A 27,540-nucleotide genomic window follows, 5' to 3' on the forward strand; every position below is an offset into this window, starting at 1 on the left:
GGTACAAGAATGTAAGTGGAACAAATAAATTATGCATTATTCGGGCGTTTTCCGAATCACTGAAAAATTGGCCAAAAATTCTGGATTCACTGACAATTTTTACTGACTCACCAGTCGCAATTGTTTTTAATTCAATTTTATCCAAAGATGTAGAGAATATCGATATGTGTCATTGTCTATGTTTACGTCTGTGAGCAGATTTTACTGCGCGCAAATTATTTGCACGGGAGTCTAAATAGGTGCAATCTGCGCAGTTTGTTAAAGACGGCAACGGTGCGTATGAAAGTTGATTTTTTGGTAGAAATAATTTGAAGTAACTGAACTCTGATGTTGGTCCTTTTTTCTTACAGTCCCTTTTCAACTTTTAGTACATGATAGTTTATATAAAGAATGTGATGGTGTTAGTGAGTGCGGAATTGTTATCTGTCAAGTCAGATTCTCTCAATAGTCTAAAAATTCATGCAATTGACAATACACTTTTTCTAATTTTCTTTTGCCTTGAAAAGTTATTATCCGGAAATAAACAGATTCTTACCAATCCATAATTCCATTTTAAATCTAATCAGTGCTGAAACTTCCTGCATAGAAGCTTAAGTGCCCAGAAACTGATTTGATTGCCTTCCTTCACTTCAAGCAATTTGATTAATATGATCACATTACTCTCACAAACTAGAGTGATTTGTAGAATGCATAAGGTTCACTTTGTTTTCCCCGTTTATGTCAGAAGTGGTTTTTTCTGTATCCCTGTCTGCTGAAATGATATTATTAGGTGACTCTCAAGTTACGCTTAGAAATGTTACATTCCCGGCAGCCCATAAATTATTTTCGTTCTGAGAGAACCGGAAGACTGAAAACTGTCTGGCCAGGAAGAGAACTGAAAGTCGAGTTTCTAAATGAATTACGATGTTGAAGCAGATGTTCAATTATATTTTTAAAGCATGTGCGCTGGAGCTGCTTCATGTGATATAGGGAATTTCTAGGGAATATGCACCTGGTAAGGAAAAAAAAAACTTGTTTTTAAATGCTAAAACTAGGAAAATTTCGGTTTTTAACAAACGCTTCTCGAAGAAACGCGTTGCAAAGGTTTAAAACATTGGATGTTTAACGCTCTAGTGTAGGCTAATTAGGCTCCAAAAGCAATGTTTTGGATCCAATGCAACGATTCGAAAACGACTAAATGCTCACTAAACTAATTCGATCTGGGGTCAATTTTGAATATCTTAAACCCTGGGGTCTAAAAAGCTTCGTTTCGGTACATGAGTTAACTTAAACTTTTAGATTTGTATGGGAAAATTGAATATTTTGTACTGAAAAATCAACATCATTATTGTTTCTTCTGTGGAACCAAGTCTGCAAATAGCTTTTGTGCCAATTTAAAAATTCTCTCAAGGAAATTTTCCACTGAACAACTTTGTCGAGAACCGTAACTTTGTATCTTATTAGACAAAAAAGTTATGCATGCAGAAAAAATCCAAAATAAGAACGCTAATAATCATAGCAGCTTTGCCTACTAAACATGGATTACGATGGTTTCCATACAAACATCCGTCCGAAAAAGAATGGAATCGTCTGCTGGACGATAATGCACCTCATTAACTACCCGGCACCATTTTTGATCGCGTTAATCGATTTTGACGAAACTTGGCTAGTACCTGGCCAAACATCAAACATTTTTACATCTTTACACCGAATTTCAAGATTTTTCAGTGAAAATTGTCAAAGATACAGCATATTTAGAGAAGAAATTCCGAATTTCCCTTTTTTACGGGAATAGCTGTATCTTTGTTTCCGATCATTGTAGAGGCTTCAAATTTTGTAGAGCGTCAGTTGGATAGTTGAACTAGGTTGTGTGAAAATTTCATAAAAAAATATCAACCGAGAGAGAAATGACAGCTTGTCAATATTCGCGCAATTTCATTCTTTTTTGAACGCAACTGTAATTTCCTTTTGTGGTGACAGTTCACACGTCCTGTTTACAAATTAAACGAACGAGAATTGGGCTAAAGCTTGCTCTTTACTCTTACACAGATTTCCATAAGAATGACAGCTAATCGGAGTGAAATTGGAGTGAAGGCTATTGCTTTCTCTGTTAAACCCATGAGAAATCGTATACCGGGATTGCGAGCGCGCCCATCGTCGATTGGGTGCGGCAAAATTTTTCATGTAGCTGCACGGTCAAGAAATTTAACTCTAAACTCATTTTAAGGATAGTAAAAAACCAAGTACCATGTTGTGAACTAAATTTCAATTTCAAACGTTTCAATAAACCTTTTTTCAACACATTTCTTCTGGACCAATCCCCTTTACAGTGAATATTCTGGGGCAGCGCTTTTACTTGGAAGCTTCCAAAGAATTCGAATATACCGATTCGATTGACCGGAAGTAATCAAATATAGGAAAATTCTCCAGTAAACATACTGAATGAAAGGCTAAACTATTCTAAACTTTTTACGATGCAATATTTTCGAGGAATTAAAATAATGTCGGATAGTTTAACCCTTTGATGCATGACTTATTTTAAATGAGAATTGCAGTTATTGATTTAGTGAAATAATAAAAAAGAAGAAAATTTTAATTCGAATAACAAAACTCAACTGGTTTGTAGTCATTATTTTGAGTATTATAGAAGTTATGGCCCATCAAAGATGAAAAATAATGTTTGAAATTCTTAGTTAATTTCAATGCAGTTTTGCAGATTTCTTCAAAACCTTGTTAATTGGGTACCGGAAGGTGTTTGTGATTGATTGAGATTGAAAAAATTGTTAGAATTCGCAAATCTGAAGAAATAATAGCAATTTTCCAAAAACTATAAATTTGATCTATGCAATTTTTCCTCATACTTTATTCGATATCTTACACATGCATTTGAATATCGTGATAAAATTACCATGGGCTAATTTAAATTAAGCTTGCCAGATTGCCCGGTTTTATCCGGGTTTGCCCGGATATTTGATGCAAAATTTCGATAAAGTCCGGTCCGGCCCGGTTGCCCGGATATCGTGAAAAAAGTCCGGATATTGCCCGGATTTTTTCACAATTTTCACAAGGAAACCAAAAAAATCAAAGTTTTTGAGTAAGTTTCAGCAAAATCGATTAACGCTATGGAAATTTTCAACGGATGTTTCGAATAATTTCGCCTATTTACTTTTATAAACCTTTAAAAATTTAAGTGTCCCAAAAAGTTTTTGGTAGTCTGCAATTACATTAATAAAATATTAATATCATTATTTTTTGCATCTTTTCTATGCTTTTATGTTTAATTACACCTAAATTTTGCCCGGTTTTTGCCCGGTTTTTGGATTTAAAAAATTGAAATCCATGCCCGGATTTTGCCAGGTTTTTTTGAAAAAATGCCCGGAATTGCTAGGCCCGGATGGGAGTGGAAAAAATTCTGGCAACCTTAATTTAAATTGATCTCAAGAATATTTTTCGACGCAATGTCTAGATATTTGGATTTTGATTAGTGATTTTTAAAACAACACTGTGCATTAAAGGGTTAACTTTCAACATTAAATCCATTAATTCCAATATTTCTGTTCTCAGCTGGATTACCCAAAAATGATTGATTTTTCATTATTTGATACTAAAACATCTAATTTCTTAACAGCCAATTTCCTTTTTTTAATCCCAAAAGTAAGCTGAGACTGAGACTTAATGACAATTAAGTGAGGACCCAAATCTTTGCTTGTTTCCTCATCGTGTAGAATTGGAAAATAAGGAATCAAAACAGGAATCGTTGAGTGTCGAAACAGTGAGGTCAGGCAGTGCGTGAATCGACCTTTATAAATTAACTAGATTTATGTCTATATACCATGTCCTCATGTCAATGCAGGTAAACCCTTCTTCGTATTCTCCAACTCGTGTTTGCACCCTAGACTACGATAATTCTTCTGTCCAGTTTGATGTGTCCATGCAGCAGGAAATTTGTGGAACTCCGGATCCGCATCGTCCATTTTTGATTCCAAGGATTTTCGAAGCTAAATATAGACACGTCGATGCTGATAAAATGTACTTTACCGATTTGGAGCGATTGACAGGATTTGGAGCGCTCAACGAAATCCAGCGCTTCTTACAGTCTCCAGAGACCATGTTCTGTGTACATTGCAGAGTTAGCTGCTATTGATTGCGCTTTGGATAGTGTCGCTACACGACCTGTTCATCACTACTTTATTATAACTGATAGTCTCAGCTCTATCGAAGCGAACCGCTCTATAAGACCAGGAAAGTTCACGCCATACTCCTTCGAAAAGATACGATATATATTGACTACTTTATCTAGACGTTGCTTTTCCACCACCTTTGTCTTGTCCCCTCACATTGCTCAATAGTAGGCAATGAGAGGGCAGATTCCCTTGCAAAGGTGGGTGTAATGGAAAGCAACATTTATCAGCGTGAAATCGTATTCAACGAATTCTACTTCTTGGATTGGAGCTGATTTGTTTGCCGAATTTTTCAACAGTGTGTATAATTCGCAAAACTTAAACTGTGACGACGCCTACTTCGAATCTTTGCCTACCTATAACATTAGACTGTCATAGCCTGCATTCACTATTGAGGAGCTGTTTATTGCTTTGAGTAAGCTCGACCCATCGAAAGGACCCGGTCCTGATGGGATTCCATCGTCGTTGGTATCTAAAGTCTGTTTCACATATAATCTGGTCGCGTTTTTTCATTTACTGCAGCGCCCCTAGTTGTCACATCGCGAATCTATTGACAGTGTTTTGATCCGGATGGTTTGTTTACTTAGTGGTGAAAATTTCATCAAGATTGAAACAGTCAGTCAAAAGTTATCGACGATGGAATGCGAAAGGCGAGAGAAAATTCTGCACACTCACGTAGAGAAACCGATGTGGTCAGGGGTAAAGATCGCGAAATTCCTGAAATATCCAAAATCGACTGTAAATTCGGTGCTGCAACGTTACCGGAAGACCCTTACGGTGGATCGAGCAAAACAAACCAGGAACATATGACCGGAAGTTGCGAGCAAAGGTAATTCGATCAGTTCACAATAAGCCTAGAATCTCCTTGCATGATTTAGCTTAGCTAAACTTGATTAACTACTCACATCCACCTTAAAACGTAAAATCCGAAATGCATAGTTACAGAAAATGCATTGCTAACTCCAGAATCAATTTATGATTACAATCACTTCGAGTTCCACGATCGCTGGTGTGGCTCAGTAGAACAAGATCCACATCGCCAATGGTTGCTACTCCGTGATTGACCGAGGCCATCAATTTCGTTCAGAGACTAAATGAATGGTGCTTGGGATTAGCAGCTCATTCACACTGCACAAAACTGATGCTCCCTCTTTGAACGTCAATAACGGCGCCGGCCACGTCCTAGTAACCAATGGATAGATTGGAAAAAGAAAGGGATGAAAGATTTATTTTATGCATTAGGACTGAGGTCACCTCTGCATCCTAGCAAATTAATTTTAATTGGGACTGGGTAAAAAGAACTAATTGGGAGACACTTTTGACAAAAGTAACGGTGAACCATAAAAAATATATTCCTTACTTCTATTAGGTCTTATTCGAAGCTTTCAGTTACTGAGGGAGCATGAGATTGTTAAATGTAACGATGACAAAAAAAATACTACCACCAATTGCCTATTTTTCATGAATATTCCTAGTATCTTTCCCCAACATGAATTTGTAAAAAATAAGCCTATATTATAACCGTAATATCCTGTGACATATCAAGTCGACGATTTACTTTTTTTCATTTGTTCATATCTTTATGTTAATAATCTATCCTGAATTGCAACAAGTTGAGTTAAGCTGAATGAATGAATAATAACTCAAAACAACCGTTTAATTCGATTCATTTTAAAAAATGATATCAACAAAACCATCTCTTAAAAAAAGTTCAACAGTTCAAAATGCTTATCGTAAAATGATGAAAATTCCTATCTGGAGCCAATCAATTAGTATGTGGCCAACAGACTCGGCTGCAGGCAGTCGGAGGTGCTCCGGGCAGTTAAAGTGCGTCCGTAGAGTAGTGTAGCCAGTTCCTGTGATAGTCGTCCCTACGCAAAACTTGTGATATTCCCGTGCCGTACCAACTGTGATTTGGATGTGGTTCATGTTGTTTGTCAGTTTGTACACTATTGTAGGAAATACGGGCCCTTAATTAGGATAAAATTATGTTAGCTAGCCTAGGTTTTGAAACTGTCCTATACGTTAAATGACGCGATAGTAATTTGTGATTAATGCTATAGTTTTGGGTTATGCGTATTTGTGTTGTAATAAGAGTTATTTATTTATTTATTTATTTATTTATTCGTCAACCGTAATGTAGACTAGTTTGATACATGTGCATTTCCTTAAGAATAGGTTTAAGCAGTGTCTGCTTTACAATTTCTCCTTAAGAGTTTAGATTTCTTCGATTAAAATATTGTTTGAGTTTTTGCCGAGACATTGTAAAGTCAATGGTTTCGCAGTGTTGATTGTAAGAGGCCATCATGCGATTTATTGGCCCGTTTTTCGCGTAGTTTGTGCGATAGTGATTAATGAAAAATAAATTTCGATTTCGGAGTTGCCGAGAAGGTGCATAAAAGTTTAATTTTGATAGAATTTCTTTTGAGTCAATACGCTGCGAAACAATATCGTTTACAAATGAAACCATTGCATATTCACGGCGTTCTTTTAGTGTTTGTATGTCAATGAGCATGCAGCGCGCTTTATATGATGGAAGTGGGAATGATGTCCAACCTAATTTACGAAGGGCATATAGTAGAAATTGCTTTTGTACTGATTCTATTCTTTCTTCGTGTGAAATTGAATAAGGGGACCAAACAACGCTGCAATATTCCAGTAAAGACCTTACATAGGCAATATATAGTGTTTTTATTGTGTATGGGTCTTGAAAATTAAAGCAAAAGCGCTTAATAAAGCCCAGAATGTTATTTGCCCTATGGATGATAGTATTGTAATGGTCTGTGAAAGTAAGTTTAGAGTCTAAGATAATTCCTAAGTTAGTCGTGTATCACTCACCGAAAATCAGTGGTGCTCAAGTTGTTTCAATTTCTTTACAATTTATATCCTGTCGAAAAAAAGTTGATTTGAAATGTGAAAACTATGAAATTTTTGATTCATAGTGTAAGCACTGATCATACTGACAGGACACTTAGAACAAAAATTCGATCATTTTCTGACTAATTTTTGTCGTCAAATTTAGCAGGTTCGCAATACTGACGGTAGGTGGCGATCCTACCATTTTTCCGAAATGCCCTGTAGGAAAAATGTACATGTTTAGCCCGATTTTATCGTCTGAATTGCCTTTTTTTTTCGAAAGTTGGGTGACACAAACTGGGAAAGCATTTCTTCAAATCGATCGATGCGCACTCTGGAATCGATATTGCGTACTGTTGGAAAAATTATCCAACAAATGAAATCGAGAGTCCGGTCAGTATGGTCAGTGATGTAAGTGTACTCCAAAATTTAGAGTAAAACACGTGGTATTGTATATTGCTTTAACAGAACAGCAACTTGAAATGAGGACGATTTTTCTAACAATCGAAGAGGGCATTTTTATCGGATTTTTGAATTTCTATAAATTTTCAGTTTTACATAAAACTGAAATCCGTAATGTTGTACGGGTATGGAACTTGATGCACATATGCGGTGACGACGTGAAAACTGCAAGTTTTTGTGAATCGCTGCCTGCGGAACATCAACCGCGCTTGGTGGCCTGGTAACTGGATCTCAAATGAGGAACTACATCGCCGGTGTCATCAAAAGGCGCTAGAAATCGAGAATCGGGAACGTAAGTGGAGATGAATTGGGCTCACGCTGCGAAGAGATAAGAACGAGATTTGCAAAGAGGCGCTTGACTGGAATCCCGAAGCACATCGAAGGAGAGGCAGACCCAGAAACCCGTGGCGGAGAAGCCTAGCCGCCGAAATCCGAACTGTCGACAATAATCTTGTTTGGGTCCAAGTGAAGACGCTGGCTCCGAATCATCGACAGTGGTGGTCTTTAACCACGGCCCTCTGCGCCGGAGAATCGGCGCGGGAACATTAAATGAAATAAAGAGATAAAACTCTGCTCCTGTGAAAAAATAACAATTTTCAAAACAAAAACGTTGGTTTTCGCTCTTTTTAAAAGCTTAGTAAAACTACCCTTGTATGTACATATATTTCGCAACCTCGATCCCAACTAAGCGATGAATCTAAAAATTCAATCTCATGATGGGTTTGCTTAAATTTTGTCAGATTTTGCCAGCAGGCATTCCAATGTAAACGTTGTAAGTGGCACAAAAATAATCAAGTTTTGTTAATTTGTTGGGCCAAAAAAGAGCAAAAATTGAAAGAGGAGGATGCAGCCACCGAAAATACAGATTTGACGAAGTATTACCTAGTGGGAAAACTGATCAATATCATAACTGAGAAAAATTGGAGATACCATGAATAAAGTAGATATATTTCGTATAAAAATTAATAAATATTTTAATTTCTATTTGTTTTTTAATTATCATTAAATTACCTTTATTTCCTTCATAGAAAGTATTTCGATCAAATGTATGGTTTTTTTTAGATAAACGCATTCGTAATTGTCTCATTTATAAATGAACTAAGCTTTAGGAAGCTTTTTTTTCAAAAAAAAAAAGAAGTGAAAAGTATTTGAATAGTGTCATAACGATTAAATTAAAAATTTAATTTTTTATTCGATTTATTTATTTCATTTAAATGGAAGAATTTTTCAATGCTAAAAATGAATTCTGTATATTCTTTTATCCAGGATTTTAAATATCGATACGTAGATTACTGAAAAGCTATGAATTCCAGTCTAAGCGATCGGGATTTACGCAATCAAGCATTCTGAACTATGAATTAATGTTTAAATGGTCTAGAAATTCAATTGTGCAGTTGATTCTGAAATGGTTTGATTTGTCAATCATTTAAGGTAATAAAAACCAGAAAAAAATACCAAACAACGCTAACATATATTCTAAATAAATACATACCTACTAGAAAAAAGACCCTTGTATCGTATCAAAAATAATATCCTTGCGGTGTGGAAACGCCCATCTGCTAATGTCGGTTGCTCCTTCAGGAAAATTCTTCTTTTCAACATACAGTAGGTATGATGATAACGAAAATAAAATGCTACCCTCATCCTCGTGCCGGGAAAGCATGAGAAATTCCACAAATTCTTGTTGCTTACGTGTTCTCAAGTGCCACAAGTGTGAAATCATGAAACGACAATGCAATGCCCCATAGAGAGGATAAAAACAGCACAAAAGGATCATTTCGGCATGCCTCAGATTACCGAACCCTGATAGGAGGAAACTTTCCCGGAGGGATTTCCGAAAGTCCTAACATGCAAGGCAATTGCCAAAACAATTTGGCAAACACTTTATCAGCATTTAATTTTCTTCAGTAAACGATTTAACAAAGTGAAGACATGACATCATATAACAACATATAACAAATCTTTACAACAATTACTGAGTTTGTAGTATGGATTAAAAAATTTCTGGATCGAATCTAACCGATTTTTCAAGGAAAATACGCTTCAATGTTTTCGTTTTGTTCCTTTTTTATATTACTATTTTATTTTTTTTGGAAAACAACTGGTGGTTACAGTTTTTATTCAAACCAACAAAAATTGAAGATAACATTTCAAAAATCAGATACACTAGCTAATAATAAAAGAGGCAGAGCAGTACCACTCATAGAGGAGGAACTCCCAAACTCCTGGACTCCTGGGAGCAGATTTTAGCTCCGAGGGTGTATGCTCTCTAATGAATCCGAAGCCTGCTAGAAATTGACGATTTTTCCTTTTATATCCTTACACGCCATCATAGTACATGGAATATAACAGGTAGGCCATTGCGCTTAACCTCACTTGAAAGCTCCGTGTATGTACACAGCATGCTTGCATACCAACAAAAATAGTTATGAAAATTTGGCAGTTTTATATAGAATGGCAATCAAAATTATTAATTTCTACGGCAATAGCCATTCGATTCCTTTGAAAAGGGCCTCAGATTAAAGATTGATTCTTTAAGCTCATCGGAAACTATTTTTTGCTTTGGATTTTCGGATCTGAACCATAAATAATGAGCATTCAAAAGAAACTTTCATCACCGTCTCTCTTTTTTGAGAGCAAAAAATTAAATATTTTCTTCTTTCTATATTCAAAACTTGATAAAGATGTAAAATACTTCATATTTCTGTGATAAAAAATCAATTTGTTTGAATTTTTGTTCAAACTGCACATGAAAAAGACCACACAAGGCAAAATAATCACCAAATTTTAGTTTTAAATCAACCAAAAGCCCGTTGCATATTACTTAAAGCGATTTTGAAAAGCCAAATATCGTTCGTTGCATTAAAATGCATCAATGCATATTTTTCTCATAATTTTAATGATTGTCAGTTTTAAGAAAAAAATGATTTTCTGAAAAATTCCATACATTTGCCAGTTTTTTCCATAACTATTTTTTGGGGCCTCTTACCAATACGTTGAAAGAGAGCGGAATAGCCTACCTTGTATATTTCAAAGTACTATGACACGCCATTTGATATACATATTGATGGAATGACAAATTTGAAAAAGACAAAAATGAAAGTTATTTGTTATTTATTTCTGATCACCATATCACATATTGATCTAAATGATGACTCAAAATTAAATTAAAACAAAACAGTTAGGTCTAACTACGTGATCCTCAAGACACTTAAAACTGTGTGAAGTGATACCATAAGAGTAACCATATTAGACTGAAATACTTGAAATACTATTATTCTGCTAATGACATACAATTACTTCCTTCATGCAGAATTTTTTTTAATACGATTACATAGAAGAAAACAAGAAGATTTCTATAAACCGTATAACTTCCGTTTGTTACATACACTGCCGGCCAAAAGTTTGGGATCACCCACTAAAAAACATGCAAATTTTGATCGTTCATATCTCAGCCGTCTTAGGACATATTGAAAATCTTCTGATCTCATTTGAAAGATAATGAGCAATAGCTATCTCGGAGGTATTTTGCCCAAATATAATGTTTTAGTTTTGAACTTAAAACTTAACCTAAAGTTATTACATTTTCAAAAAATCGCACTCAATATTCAAAGCCGATCATCTCGGGATAGGGTGGACCAAATCTCAAAATTTGAGTGGCATTAGAATTCCTGTTCTTTACTTCTCAAAACACAATCAAAAAATTTTTTGAAAAAATTCAAAAACGCATTTTTAATTAATAAAATAGACACTTGAGTTGTCGTCCAAAAGTTTGGGATCACCTCTTTGTATGGTGAGTTTGGGATCATTCTCATAAAAACATGCAAATTTATTTTATTCATATCTTTCTCATCTAACATCGTATTACAGATCTGAAGGGTTCATTTGGAAGCTTAGGAATTGTTGTTTTTTAATAAATTCGTTCAAAAATTATATTTTAAGGTGAGAACTATAAAAAAAATCTGGGAACTTTAAAAAAAAACAATAAATTTCAGGTGATTTTTTATGGTTATCACTTCAAAATATAATTTTTGAATGAATTTATTAAAAAATAACAATTCCTTAGCTTCCAAATGAACCTTTCAGATCTGCAATACGATGTTAGATGAGAAAGATATGAATAAAATAAATTTGCATGTTTTTATAAGAATGATCCCAAACTCACCATACAAAGAGGTGATCCCAAACTTTTGGACGACAACTCAAGTGTCTATTTTATTGATTAAAAATACGTTTTTGAATTTTTTCAAAAAATTTTTTGATTGTGTTTTGAGAAGTAAAGAACAGGAATTCTAATGCCACTCAAATTTTGAGATTTGGTCCACCCTATCCCGAGATGATCGGCTTTGAATATTGAGTGCGATTTTTTGAAAATGTTATAACTTTAGGTTGAGTTTTAAGTTCAAAACTAAAACATTATATTTGGGCAAAATACCTCCGAGATAGCTATTGCTCATAATCTTTCAAATGAGATCAGAAGATTTTCAATATGTCCTAAGACGGCTGAGATATGAACGATCAAAATTTGCATGTTTTTTAGTGGGTGATCCCAAACTTTTGGCCGGCAGTGTATGTACATATAGTAGTAGACTGAGTCGATTTTGGGGTCATTTTTGAATTTTTCAAACCCTGGGGTCTCAAAAGCTTCATTTTGGTCCAAAATTCATCCATGATTTTTTGCAGAATTTTTAAGTAACGTTTACATGAGTGAATTTGAACTTTTAGGTTTGTATGGAAAAATTGAATATTTTGTACTGAAAAATCAACATTATTTTTGTTTCTTTTGTGGAACCGAGCCTGGTAATGGTTTTTGTGCCAATTTATAAATTTCCTTTAGGAAATTTTCCGCTGAACAACTTTGTTGAAGACCGTAACTTATTGTCGATGTTTCCGCTCAATATGTCGTATGTGAACAAACACTGTAAAAATTTTCTTCTCCTGGCAAGCGTATTCAAATGTATAAGGTTGCAGCGATGTTCATATGGAGTAGCGATTTCAGGATTCCATCTAAGTTTCCGAAGAGCGAAGCGGCTAAAGGCTCGTTGAACACCTTCAATGGATTGACTTACCGTCGATTGGAACGGGTCCCAAATAGGAGCTGCCTACTCAAGAATGCTTCTGACGATCGAACAATAAAGCGTTTTGTGGGTGTATACATCGTTGAAATGAATTGTATTTCGACGAAGGAAACCAAGCATTGCATAAGCCTTTGCAGTTATAGTAGTAATGTGCGTGTGGAATCTCAACCGACTATCAAATGTAACTCCTAGGTCCTTGATTGTTTCAATCCTTTCGAGGGAATGTTTGCTCATAAAGTAATCATAACGAAGTAAGTTGCGTGATCTTGAGAAACTCACTATTTTCCATTTTTCAACATTCACCAGTGTGGTAACCTAACTATGGCCTTTTCTTTTTTTGGCTCTACCGCGACAAACTTCGTTTACGCGACCTCAGTTTCCAAAACTAGTTTATAGACTGACTCTCTGACTGACATGCAAGAGTATCGGAAACCTACTCATCTTTCGACACTAACACTTTAATAAATCTCTGGTTTTATATTGTACAGACACCGCACATTTCATGAGCTCTCAGTATATATCTATACCAAACATCTCGCTAACACAAACTAACATCTCACTAACACAACTGTCAATAGTTGATCCTACCTTCGATTATGTGTTGTCGGATGCACGCTCAGCATCACAAACCTAGGGTAGGTGTTCCTAATTTGGCATGTGTACCTAATGTTAACATACTTTTCAAATTTGACTGTTTATGACGTTATTTTTCACTTATCACAATTATAAAAAAAAATTATAATGTAACGGATCATGTGAACTTTCATTTTACAAACAAATTAGTTTTCTAACTCACAGGATTTTTCGTAAAATCCAGTTTGTTTCAAAGTATGTCCAAATAGAATAAAATTGTTAGCAAATTTCTAAAAAAAACACCTGTTCAGAAATGGAAGATTAAAGCTGAATTTGTCAACCGATTTTTTTGAAATTTTTCGTCGGATTGTTTTTAATCATGATTTAATTAACAAGTATGTTAGAACCATGTTTTTTTCTTGTAAAAGCTGAAAAAAGCATATGTCCACAATTAGGAACACTATTTTCAATGTGTTCCTAATTATGGACATAGTCAAAGTTTTCCAAACTATATCAAAGTCATAGAATGTATTTGAGATAAATTTGATTGATTGAATTGTGTTTGAACTTAATTTTCACCGATCTGTTAAAATAAACTGTTTTGAGCTAATAAAACATGATTTTTTATACTTCAGTGTATCTCAAAGCTAAAACTGTTGAAAAATTATTTTCGCCAAGTTGTAAAGAACGCACCTTTCGCGACAGAGAAGGAAACCATCAAGTTACACTGTTACAGAGAGCTTCTCAACGAGAACAGAATCGAAAGAAAAAATTTAAAAAAAAACTCAATAAAATACGTTGTATACCGTCATCTGGAGCTTCATGCAACACTTTTCAACTTCAATGGCTTCTAGAAACCTAATGTCCACAGATAATCCTACCGTTTGTATATCAAAAGTTTTAAGGTTAATGGGACATCAAACTAACGTAGTCAGAAAAATAGTTGGTTCCACCAGTTATTTTTAAATTTACAAAACATGCGATTTTCACCCTACTAAGAACAAGGGGTAAGTTGCAAAAACCTTTGTTTTTAATGAAAAATCAAAAAAAAAGTTTGAATAGTTAGTTTTTGACATATTTGTGATGTCGTTACGCATAAAGCACGATCTGCAGTTATTTATGATTTTGTAAGAATTAAAGTTAACATTTTTTTTCTGTCAAAGATTTTTTTTTAAAGAAAGCATAAGGGAGCTGTATACATTCAGGGATAAAAAATACAACAATTTTACATCATATTCAAGCATATGGAAACAACATTTAAAATGTGAATCATTGAATTGCATGTCGATGCATTTTAGCCAAGACTGGTAACGGAATTTTAATTTTTTTTTAAATTAAATGATTGTCCGAAAAATATTTATACACCAACATTGTTGATATAGGATGATAAAATCAATATAGAGTTTGTAGGTAATATCATTAAGCCAATCTGTCACATTGTGTAAAGTTTTTACAGCATCAAAAATGCAAAAATTTCGATTTTTCAAATTTTCTATGAGAATCAAAAACTTTAAAAAACTATCTCACAATGTGAGAAACTATGGCATCATAATTTTGTTATGAATAAATGATAATTTTATTCCATTATATTAAAATAAAAGTTGAATAAGTGTTGTGGTACACAAATGTTGCATCGAACCATGCTGTTGTATGATACTCAATTTGACTGAACTTATTTGTATCCATTACGATGAATTTTCTACTTTTTGATGTATAATGTATAATATATGTATCCATTGGAAAAGTAAAAGTTTGAACTTCAAAAAGCTCAACATCCTCTATTTTCTTCAAAACTAGCGTAAAGGAATATTGTGTAGGATTTAAATAGTCCTTATTTCTCTATTCATATTCCAAAAACGTTGTTAAGTTTATAAAAAGGTGAGTTTTGAGATTTTTCTCATTAAAGTGTTAAAAAAAAACAGACCCATATGCAAAATCAAGAACAAATAGTGTAATATTGGGTAAGCTGATACATTTTTCCTCATTTGTTAACATTAGGAACACCCATATGTTAACATTAGGAACAATTAGTGCCATATTAGGAACATCGACACACTTTATTAAACATGATATTTTTCGTAAATTAAGGCTTGAAATGATTATTTCAGACTAAAATAGAGTTCAGAAAAAAATTTGGAACTTAGTTATCAAAAAATTGTGTATCTAAGTATTAAAGATTCGGCGTAATAATATCAAATCTAAAAACCTCTGACAAAATATAGCGAAATTAGGCTCACTTACCCTATATCTACACGGAAACTTTCAAAAACTTAGCGAGTAAGTAATTTCTACGCAACAGAAAGTTTTTTGGCATTTTCTTTTGTTTGCATAGTTTCTTGTTTTGTACGCAACTCAAAAGTTTATCCCATTAAACTTTCAAGTGAGTAGTTTTGCACTTGCCATTTTGTTTTTTTAGAAGCGTTGTTGATGCCTTGTTTTGCACTGATTCGCGAAAAATTTTATCCGGAAGTGCAATCTTGCAAGTCATTTCATAAATTTTCCCTCTAAACGAGATCCAGCAAGTCAGCGCAGGTCGACTTCGGTTACTTCCGGCTCTCCCGGAAGACGATTTCTTTCTCCAGACAGAATGGTTTTGGAACACCTCTGGAGGAAACCATATCAAGTAAGTAGAAAGGTGATAAAACGATTTAAGGGACTAAGTTTAATCTTCCCCGCAGGATGTGCTGCATATTGAGGAGAAATCGGTCTACAATTGGCTATGATGCACGCCTGATTCCCCACCGATGGTTTGGGGCCGGAACTCTGCACCGCACAGAAATAGCATATCAAAGAAAAAGACCCCGCTTCCAGATCAGGTAAGTAATAACAATTCAAATTATTTTAACCGTAACAATTTTCTTTGTTTACCAGGAACTGCTGATTTCCGGAAAAAATGGTTCAAAGGAACAGCATACGGAAGTTGCTTGAAAATATTTTGTCTGTGTCCTCCAAGCGTCTGAGTGAGCTGTTCAACTTCCGCTGCATGCAAATGAATCCCAACTGGTCCAACTTCACGATGCACGGACAGATTATGTTGATCGATCGGGGTTACACAATTTTACTCGAAACCGTTTATGGACGATGATATGATGGTGAGTTAATTTTATTTAATTGATTAATTAAGGTAATTAACTTTAGTTTAGACAAATTTTAATTTGGCTAAAGATCATTACGATCAATTTGAAAAAAAATCTTCTAAACAAATAATAAATTATGTTTTCATAATCCGTTTTAGGTAATCGAAGTTTCCACCCGCAACGATCGGCAGCAAATTTGGAAGCTATCCCGAAAGTTGGGATTCTTGACCGGATACGAATCGCCGGCCATGGAAAATCTCCACCTAGACGCGCTTTTCATCCTGGGTGAAGTGTTCAGCGTTGTGGGAGAATTCGAATTCCGACGGCCGGTCATGATATAGCCAACAGTCTCCAATAGGCCAGTGCCCAGCGGCGCTTGCAACGTCCGGTTAGAGTCAAATGTGCTGGACCTACTGCCGCCACCAATGTTATCGTTGCTCTCAAAAAGGTTGAGTGAATAATGTTGTCCGGAAGCAATACATTTATAATGAACCAACAAATAAAGAAATTAAAATTAACTCCCATCCATTTTTTCATTTTGGATTCGATTGAAATCGCTAATTTTTACGATCTTACGATTCTACGCACCGGCAAGAAAACAAGAAAAAACTTTCCGTTGAGTAAAGTGCATTAAACTTAACGTTGAGTTAAACACGCTAAACTTGAAGTTGAGTTTAATGCATTAAACTTAACATTGAGTCCCTGCACTTTTTGTCCGAGATGCGTACAAAAAAGTGGCGGTTGAGTTTATTATTTTTGCCGTGTAATATAATTTAATACACGGTCATAAATAATTTCTCAATTTATATTTATGGACAATCCAATTATAGAATATTTCAATTTGGGGCACATTTTTATTTCGATATTAAATCATTTTCAATTACCGCCATACTATTCTTCCACAACCAGCATATTGTTTGTCATGCACCATCTCGTAACAGCGTTCAGATCATTCTGTAGTAAAATATAGTCTAGCGAAGACGTAATTGACCGAAAAAGTTTCAAATCATCTGCGTAGAATAGTTTATATGAAGTCATTCGATCGCACAAATCGTTCACGAAAAGAATAAATAATAACGGTCCAAGATGACTACCTTGTGGTACACCTGACGGTATTTCAAAATTCGAAGAGCAGTAGGAGTTCACTCTGACATATGCTGTGCGGGAGTTCAAGTTCGACGCAAACCAAGGTGTAATCCATTCAGATAGTCCCAAGCGTCGGAGTTTCTCTATTATTTAGTAACCTGCGAGGCACTCGATCAAAGGCTTTAGAGAAATCAATGTATACAACATCTATCTGCTGACGTTTCTCGATTTTTGGCATAAAAAAATTAGTAAATGTCATCAGGTTCCAGGTAGATGATCGTTTTTTCATGAAACCGTGCTGGGCGTCACTAATTAATTGTTTCACGGACGGGTAAACAGCATCGTATACGAAGGTCTCGAACACTTTCGCCAAACAGTTAAGAATAGAAATAGGACGATAATTTTCGACACTATGAGTGCTTCCGTTCTTATAAACCGGCGTAATCGACGCCATTTTCCACACTTGTGGGAACATTCCAGAGGACAGAGACAAGTTAAAAAATTTTGTAAGAGGAATCGCTATGGCAGCTGCACAGTTTTTTACAAACAACGGGGGCAGATTGTCAGGTCCAGGTCCTTTTGAATTGTTCACTGCGATCAATGCACCATAGACTTCAGTGACAGATAGTCTAAGACTGGGAATATTTACGTTATATGGCGATAAAAATGCAGCGGGTAGATCCGAGGGTAATTCGTTTTCATTTTGGAAGACTGATTGGAAAAAGTCGGCGAACAGATTAGCACAATCCTCGAATGATTCCGCAGTTCTGCCAGAGTAAGCGACATCAGCTGGGTCCTACTCGAATTTTTCGAAATTTCATATTTTTGTGAAATCTCACAGCGTTAATTGTTGAATTTCATTGGAATGTAATTAAATTTCAATAATTTTTCTGAGGCATGTTTTTTCGGATTTTTTTTTCTTTCCTGCTGAATAACTAGAAAACTGATGGCTTAAGCTGTATATGATGTTCCAAACTTATTTTACTGACATTACAAGGTTTCTAGTGATATGAATTTAGTTGAAATCGGTTTGATATGAAAAAAGTTATAACTATTAGAGCTCGGAGTGTCAAATTGACACTCCTAGTGCTGATAAGGGTAACGAAATCTAGTGCGGATGAGGGTTAAATGATGTTTTTTATTACCGTTAATGACGTTTTGTAGAAATTGTGCCTTTCAAATGCAGTTATAAAGTTTTACTTGAAAAGTGCTCTGGTTTGAAGCATGCATGTTACATTTTCTAAATTTTCCAGATATGTTTGTAAAAAAAACGTGTCATTTTCTCAAAGCATGAAAAACGTAAGATCTTACAAGGGTGGGGAGGGGTAAGCAGAGGTTTTGAAAAATCTTACTTTATTTTACCAGAGGGGGGAGGAGGGAGGAGGGAGGGTATAAGATTTCCAAAATTGTGCTTACGTAATAAGTGAACGGCCCCTTATAAAAATTTACGTTCATTAAGAATTTTCAGAGACAAGAAGGGATAGTAAGCATTTTTAAATGCTGTTTTAATGTGAAGGAATAAGTGATTCAGTGATAGGGGAGAATGGGGACACTTAATTACATTTTCTTATTTTCTCATAACTTTTTTGAAAGATTTAGAATTCAGCCGCCTTTCACAAATTGTGAAAGTATGTAATTTCAAATGTCTATGATTCAAAGACTAGAACACAACAATGAGTACTTTCCCGGTTAGGGAATATATTTAACTGAAAATAAGTTCGACAATAGCCATCGCTAATGTAATTAGTTATATTTTAGTGACTTGATGATAAAACCTGAATAAAGAAAACTCTATTCCACCACTACAACCTGCGTTTTCGACATGTATTAGTCTGAAATTTGATCTAGCTTACGTAGAAAATTTAATAAAAAAATATCATCAGATTGAAAAGTTATAAAGTCGAAATGACAGTGCACGTGCTTCCAATTTCAACACAATTATGAACGGTACTGTAGGTGAGTTACTTCCTCAGTTATCAATGATTGATGTCACTCCAGCTAGACTGATTAATTTTACGCAATATCCAATCTAAACTAGAGGTGATAGTCAAAATCTGACAAACAAACGAGTGGAGGAAGCGAAAACCTTCCAAATTCAGTTTATATAACATTTGAACCAAAATGGTGCCAATGGTTAAATTTTTCCATCCACACAATAAAAATCTAGCATCTGATTTTAAGTAGAAATGCACTCTGAATCTTAAAATTTGGTTCTTTCAATTACATCTGATGAAGACTCTTTAATAAAGCATGATGTAAACCACCAGAAATTAATCCATAATTTTACATTTTTTTTTTCATATATTTGAAAGTTATGCAAAAAATTTGGGAATTAAGTTTTTATAAAGAAATAAAAACGATTATTACTTTTTCATGAATCATTCGTTGCAAATTTGGTACTTGTACATTTAGGGGAGATGGGGGCATAATGGCCATCTTAAGGAAAACGCTTATTTAACCATAGAGAACAGCTGTAATATGTGAATTACATCATTGTTTCGTGTTCAGACACTCAAATAGTCTATTGCCTAATTGGATGAAACTTGAAAAAGTAAATAAAAACGTTTAAAAATGCATTTTAAAAATTTTTGCCGAAAGCTGAAAACCAGTCACTGTAGTATGAGCACCATTAATTAAGTCATAATGAGCGTATTCTGCCGGGGATTCTAGCAGCATTTCGACTCGATGAAGCCAACTGAGTAATAGAGCTACAGCTTAACTTGTATCGTCTGACGATTTGGCCTATTGGTAAGATGTCGGAGAGGTAATCAGTAGGCTCGAGTTCGATTCCTGGTCGAGGTGATTTTTTTTTCATTTATCATTCATGATCATGATTGCACTAAACGGTGAGGTTCATCAAACAAAGCAATAACAAAATAATCTAGGTCTGTTTGTAGAATTCAAAAAATTAACACAAGCTCATACATTATGTTTCTGGTGTTTTGTTTGACGGATGATGCTTTGATGCTATTAGCCGTATAATGTAACAATAAAAAAATCAATCATGTGGTATGTGCAAAAAAAAAATCCCCTCGAACAGGAATCGAACTCGAGTGTACTGATTACCTCTCCGACACCTTACCAATAGGCCAAATCGACAGACGAAACAAGCCAAGCTGTAGCTCTATTATTCAGTTGACTTCATCGAGTTGAGTTCGCTGCTAGATTCCCCGGCAGAAAATGCTCATTATGCCTTCATAGATAGTTCTCTGTTCGCCTCTAGTGAACAAATTAAAGTAAGAAAGCGTTTTAAAATTGATTTAAGTGAAAAATTAAAAATTTTATGATGTTGTAAATTAAGAAACAATGTGTAGATCATGTTGCAGTGCGTACATTTCAGATCAAGATGATTTAAACGTCATAAAAGCTTATTTGGTGGTGCTCAAAAATTATAATATTTTCGTCACTTGAGAACCTAGCTGGTTATTATTCAATATTTCTGTAAAGATGAAAAGTATATTTCTTTTTTGGTGAAAAATTAATACTATGGTTAGTACGAAACAAGTCCTTATGAAAATTTGTTTAAGAAAATACGTACTTATGTAGAAAAAAGGAGTGCTCATTATGCCCTGGGTGCTCATTATGCCTTCATCTCCCCTATTCCAGTTCAAAAAACAATCTTGTATGAGAGCTATGAATTCAAGAAAAAATCGCAAAATAAAGTTCTAAAAGCTTCATACCTATAAGAATCTGATTATGATCGAAACACGGTTGAGTTAAATAAAATATTGGAGTTTTACAATCAGTATTGAATTACAAGAAATAATTAATAAACACTTTTCTCAAATGTTTGTTTTTTATTCAAATGCAAAGTTGCAAAATGAGAAACCTTTAAAAATATTTGTGAGCCTATCACTGATATGAAGAAGCTCTGGAAAAATATTGTAGATAACCTAACGATTTTTTTTTAAATTTTGAAAAATCTAATACAAAAATTATTAACACCAGACCCCCCTCCCCCCCTTTCCCACCCCCTTCGAATGGTGACACATGATCACTAAACATTATTTGGCCCCCTAATCGTGGGGTCAATCGGGCATATCCACAAAAGTGTTTCAAATCCCCAAAAACCGTGGAAAATAATGTAGAATCAAAGGAAATTTTCTTTTAAGATGATCCTAGAATAAGGTTGCCAGATTGCCCGGCTTTATCCGGGTTTGCCCGGATATTTAATACTAAAATTGAGAAATGTCCGGCCCGGCCGGGATGCCCGGATTTTATTGAAAAATGCCCGGATTTTGCCCGGATTTATTCACTTTATTTGGCAAATTAATCAAAAAAAAAACAACAAAAACCTCCAAAACGAAATTTTTTGAACAAGTTTTATAAAAATAATCATGAAATGTTTTTTGAAAGCCTAAAATACGGTTCAAAATCTAACGATTAGTTTTGATGAAAAATTATTTTTTAATTTTTTTTTTCTTGATTTTTGTTGAGGAATTTCTAGGTTTGGAAAATTTTTTCTCGGATATTGCCCGGATTTATGGTCGTCAATTTCAAATCGAATGCCCGGATTTTGCCAGGTTTTTCTATAAATATTGTCCGGTTTGTCCGGCCCGGATACGCGCTGAAAAGATTTTGGCAATTTTATCCTAGAACAATAGATCTTCCATTTATCGCAGGATGTCTTCAAACAAAAATCTAAGTTTTATTTGAGTTTATTCACCCTTGGAGTTAGGCACCACCATACAAATTTCTTCGAATTTAAGTGTGGGTGAAAAAAAGTCATTACTGGGGATTGAAAAACCAAAAAATATCTGCTATTCTAAAAATTAGGCGCTGATTTGCCTTTCAAATGATGGAAGCTTAAATAAACGTAATTTTATTGTTGAACTGTTTCTAAGTTTACGAGTTTCTCAATGAAAGAGCAACAGAGGTGAACATAAAAACCCCTTTCAGCTTCTTCGATTAAGTTTGATTCAGGTCAACAAAATACTCCATCTTAAAGCAGCAGCATCTGAAAGCAGCATTCCAGAATGAACAGCATTCAACAGGAATATTACGGAATTAGTGAAAAATTGTTCCGAATGACCCTATTTTACGGTACGTCTTTTTTGTTATAATTTAAAATGGACTATTCTTCTTTTTATGAAACACCATATACTCAAAGCTAGAGAAGTAAGTCAAAATTTACTAAAATTAATTCATGACGTGAAAATTCTTTTGAAAACAGTTTTAAAAACTTAGAAATCGATTCTGTATCAATAAGTACTGCTACATTTATGAACATGTAAAAGCATGAGAGAGCACTGTGAGATTTCTCAGAATAACAGAGGACTGAATTTTACAAAACTGCGAATATTTCTGCCGTATGTAGGGGAGAGTGGAGTATCATGGGCCACTTTTTTTCTTTGCTTCACAACTTCTTTTTTATAAAAGATAAAAAGAAAAAATAAATGGAAAGGTTTCTACATTCTTAAGGTATTATTAGGCATTTTTGTTTGTTTTGTTTTTTTAATAGGTATGAATTTCACGAGCTCTGACTGTACTATAAAAGGCTAATTTTTTATTTTGAAAAACTGCGGGGAAACGTTGGCCACCAAATCAAAATTGACAAGATTACGTACAAAGTCTATGAGTTGACCAAAAACTGAAATTTCAGAATTCGTTTAGTTATTTTAAAGCAATTTCAGATGAGGAAATAAAAAAAAGAGAGTTGTGTATGATCGAATAGTTCCTTATTCCTGGCTCGCGAATGTTTCGGCAAAATTCCATATATAGGATTTTTGTTCGTCTCTATCGTATTGGAAAAAAACGAACAAATATTTTTCACAACCCTTCATTTGGCATAAGAAAACTTTGCAGATAAGAAAAACGTATTTTAAGTTCTGAATGTGTATAAAAACACCAAACTATAGGTTTCACATGATTCCCCACAAGCTATGATTTGCATTTAGAATCCGGACACTTTATTTCGGTGATAGCTAAGTTAATAGAGCTGGGATATGTAAAATTTTAATAGCGTTGTGTTGGTTATGAAATGGACAATCTTGCCTATTTTTGATTGATTTTAAAGTTAACGTGTGTTTGAGATATTTACGATGCAAAAAGACATGGTAAAAATAATTATGCACAAATTTGCTCCTTTTACGCATTTTGCGCCTCGGAAATTCTTCATTGTTGACTTGAAAGCCCATGAACTGTTGATTTTTTCTGATTTTTTTTTCGGACCAAATGGTTAAGAATTATAAGGAGCAACTCTAGGATCCACACGAAGTTCAAACCAACCATCGAAGTGCAACCCTTGATCTTAAATATGGTAAAAAGGCTATGATTATTGGGGATAACTGAATACAGACTCCTTAAATAATGCAAAAAAATCCATTTCCGGCAGGAAAAAAGTGTTGCCTGACTAGTAGACACCAAGTAAATAACTAATAATGATCAGTTCCAAAGATCGTTATCTGTGCATCCGGTTTTTACGCAATATGACAGATGTGTTCTGATGGACAAAAAAAAATTATGTTCAAACCGGATTTCAGAGATCAAATTCTTCGAGATGCCTACTCATGAAAAGGTTCCAACCAGATTCCAATTGCTTTTTCCAGGTGAGTTTGTGCAAAATATTATGATTTTGCAAAGGTTTTGCTTCTGTGGTAAAAAAAAATCAATACATGACTGCAAAAAGTGTGCAATGATAAAAAAGAGATTTTTTGAAAAAGTTAGAACATTTCTTTAAATCATTGATAAATATATTTTTTCTATATTTTTACACTAAATGTCATATTAACACCTTCATTTCCTCGATAGAAAGTTTTTCGATCAAATTGACAGTTTTTAAAATACACACGTTTGTAACTGCCCGGATTCTAAATGATCATAGCCTTATATATAAAAAATGCTTACGCACAGCAACGACGATAACAGTTGGATTGAGATTTTTATCTGAACACACAGCTGAGATATTTAGAGTGGCCCACGTTACCCCACTCTCCCCTATGAAAATTTAAAAAAAATCCAGTACCCAGATAATCTATCTTCTTTCTCAGTAATTGTATGAGTGCTGGTTGGTGACGAAGCGAACAGTGGAGACGTATTCATTAATATTTTGGTCCACATTCAGAAAGCTCTTCTCCCTTTTATAATTCTTCCGCATGGTTAAATGAGGCAAATTAAACCTCAGAAAACTTTCGACAAAAACTAAAACTTTAAGGATTGCTAGATGAAAAAGTTCCTACTCACTTTGTATTCCTCAGGCATATCACAGATGGTTTCGTTCATGGCCGGCGAGTACTGGGGCGAGGCGAAGAAAATCACCGGCAGGCTGATAAATACCCCTATTAGTGTTAGTGCACTTATCACAATCTTGGCCCTCCGTACGGTGCACATGGTCTGCCTCTTGAGGGGATACATTACGGCAATGAAACGTTCGACCGTAAATGCGACCACAAACCAAACGGACAGGAAGCTGCACAAATTGCTGAAGAACGTGAAGAACTGACAGTACCCTTCCAGGGTGTAAATTTTGATGTCGATAAGATTCAACCAGGGCACGAAAAGCCCCACAAGATAGCACGTATCACTGAGACCGAGTGCTGCCAGATAGTAGGAGGAAGACAACTTTTTCAGCTTAGTTTTAAAGAACACTAGCACAGAAAGGATGTTGCCGATGCTTCCGAACAGAACCAGGGCAGGGATGTAGTAAAAATTGATGACACTCAAGAGCTCTGCGTAGTACAGGAACGTTTGTTGGTCGATATCAAGATTAGGACCAGGACCCGAAATTTCTCGGGGGTAGTTCCTTAAATCCGGCTGATAAGTGGTTCGTTGTATCCAGGACTCTTCACCGACTGCTGCGTTACTCCACGAGGGAATTGTACTACTGACTAATAGCAAAACACTAGAATTCACTTCCTCCCCGGAAAATCCGGATAACTCGTCACCTACGACAGTCGAAGGCCACCAGCTTTCGTTGGCTTGAAATGGCAACAACACCGTTTGCACTAAGGAAATTTTGCCTTCCCCGAGGGAAACTCCGCTAGAATTGCTATGCATATTTTAATTCACTCATCCTTTTTGCAGCGACACTATAAAGCCATATCCAAGTACTACTGCTCATATGGGTAAACACTTTCCACTTTAGCTCAATCCCAGAGGTAATTGAAATTCACACACAACCCTTGTACCGGGAATCCCAAATATTTAGCCCGGAAGCCTAACTTCATCCACTTGGCATGCTCGTTTCGCCAAAAAGAGCCGAGCGAAGGACCTGAACAGCACACAACACATAGATTTCAATAGGCCGAACAACTTTTACATCACAAACCTTTCCCGCGGGTAAAGAAAGTAATTTCCCACTATCACTATCCCACTATCATCTTCCACGAGGGCCACCTTCCCTTCTTTAGATTTTTTCCCTCTTTGCAACAACTCACACGGGATTCACACCAAATTATCACAGTTGTAAAAACTAACCAGAGAAGTGAACTTCCTGCTCCAAGGAACCGGAACCCCAAACACGCGTTATCTTTCGAAAGTAAGATTTCTTTCAACCGCACCCGCGATAACCGACATCGGTCAAGTCAGAATGGCATCTAAAGCATAGAACCTGAAACGTGGTTTCTTTTGCCAGTGACTTGACTCCAAACCCGAAAGCCCCCAGTTCATCCGATGGGCGCGCGGAAAAACAAGGACACTCACGTTAGGTTCATCCGTATTCACTTTCAACCCAGTAAGTGAACACCATCTTTTCTCTGGCATATTAACAAGAACCTACTGCCCTAGGTGCATAGGTCGGCAACCTGCGGCTCGCGAGCCGCATGCGGCTCTTTGGATATTAAACTGCGGCTCTTTAGCTCACTGCTCAAATATTAATATGTATATTTTTGAAAAAAATGTTCAAAAATTTTGGGAACTGACACACAAATTTTCAATGTTTAAGAAGAAAATTTCAAAATTGTATCCGCTGTAGAAACAAGCAGAAAGAACCAAATGACAAAATAAAAAAAATTTTTGAAGCCTATTTCAATTTTTTATGCTTTTCACAGCATGAAGCATTAGCATTGAAATCAGGATATTGTTATCGTTAACCGTAACTGCAAAGAATATAATTTATTTATTTCGTCTTTGGTTTGAATTACCGTACAGACTGATGACTTAAAACTATGTAATTCTGCTTAAACCTAATTAAAAACGACGTTTACACATATTAAAATTAAACAAATGATACACTAGATTAAAAAGTTCACAACACTTGTCTATAGGGTGGTTTTGACCATAAGCAGTACGGTGGTGAGGTATTGAAAGAAACTGACGTTGTCGCAGTGTTCTCGTTGGTACATAAATATTAACACGTTGTAGAATGTAAGCACAGTCAATACGGTTGGTCAATATGTCAAATATAAAACCTTGCTGCAGTTCGATGCGACGCTTTTCGAGTGAGGTTAGGCATATCAGCGCACACCTTTCCTCATACGGCGGTAGTTGGATCGGGTCGTTCCAGGGGAGACGCCGTAGAGCGTATCTTAAAAAATAGCGTTGAACTCGTTCAAGACGGTGACATTGTGTCCTCTGAGCTGGAGCCCACACCTGGACGGCGTATTCCATGATGCTACGTACTGATGCACAGTATATGGCTTTCAATGCGTAAACGTCATCAAAATCCTTGGTGTTGCGACGCAGGAATCCGAGAGCAGCGAATCCTTTTGCAGAAGTAAGCGCGACATGTTCAGCAAATGTGAGCCTGTTGTCGATCTTCACTCCGAGGTCGAGAATAGACTTCACGTTCTCCAGCTTTACTCCGGTTAGTTGATAGTCAAAATGGATCGTTCTTCTTACACGAGAAAAGTTTATAACCTTGCACTTCTTCACGTTTGCTAGCATATCTGTTGTTTTCAAAAAACAAAAACTAACATCGAAGTAAATTTATTTCCAAAACGCGCGTGTATTCTTGAATCAATAGAACCTAAAAGTTGAGCTGTACCTCACAGGAAAATCAAAGTTTAGATGATCTTTCATCAAATTTTGTATTTTAAGCTCTCGCCATCACTTGATTGCCCTGTATGAAAAATGTTCAGTTTAAATTCCTAAAATCGTATTTTAATTAATCAACCATTTCGAAAAATATTTAAAATTTAAAATTGGAAACGCAATTCCAGACGAAACGAATTCCATATTGCCCGGTTTCAACCGAGCTTGTCCGAATTTTCAAAGAAAAAATTGGAAATGCCCTCTCCCGGTTGCCCGGAGGAAAAAAATCCGTTTTCCTTCCGGATTATCCACAATTTTTACAAAGTACCAAATTTTCTT

At 35.3% G+C, this 27,540-nt stretch overlaps 1 protein-coding gene across 1 annotated transcript in view; it reads right to left on the reverse strand.

Annotated features, from left to right (window-relative positions):
• Window positions 1–25,813, reverse strand: part of LOC129754204 (neuropeptides capa receptor) — a 38,722-nt gene extending 12,909 nt beyond the window's left edge. Inside the window, exon 1 of the mRNA XM_055750107.1 lies at window positions 24,475–25,813. Coding sequence (XP_055606082.1) covers window positions 24,475–25,287 — 813 coding nt within the window. The 5' untranslated portion in view covers window positions 25,288–25,813. The remainder of the gene's footprint in view (window positions 1–24,474) is intronic.
• Window positions 25,814–27,540: the final 1,727 nt, after the last annotated feature.

Source organism: Uranotaenia lowii, chromosome 3 (genome assembly GCF_029784155.1).
Source record: "Uranotaenia lowii strain MFRU-FL chromosome 3, ASM2978415v1, whole genome shotgun sequence".
NCBI classification, from domain to species: domain Eukaryota; kingdom Metazoa; phylum Arthropoda; class Insecta; order Diptera; family Culicidae; genus Uranotaenia; species Uranotaenia lowii.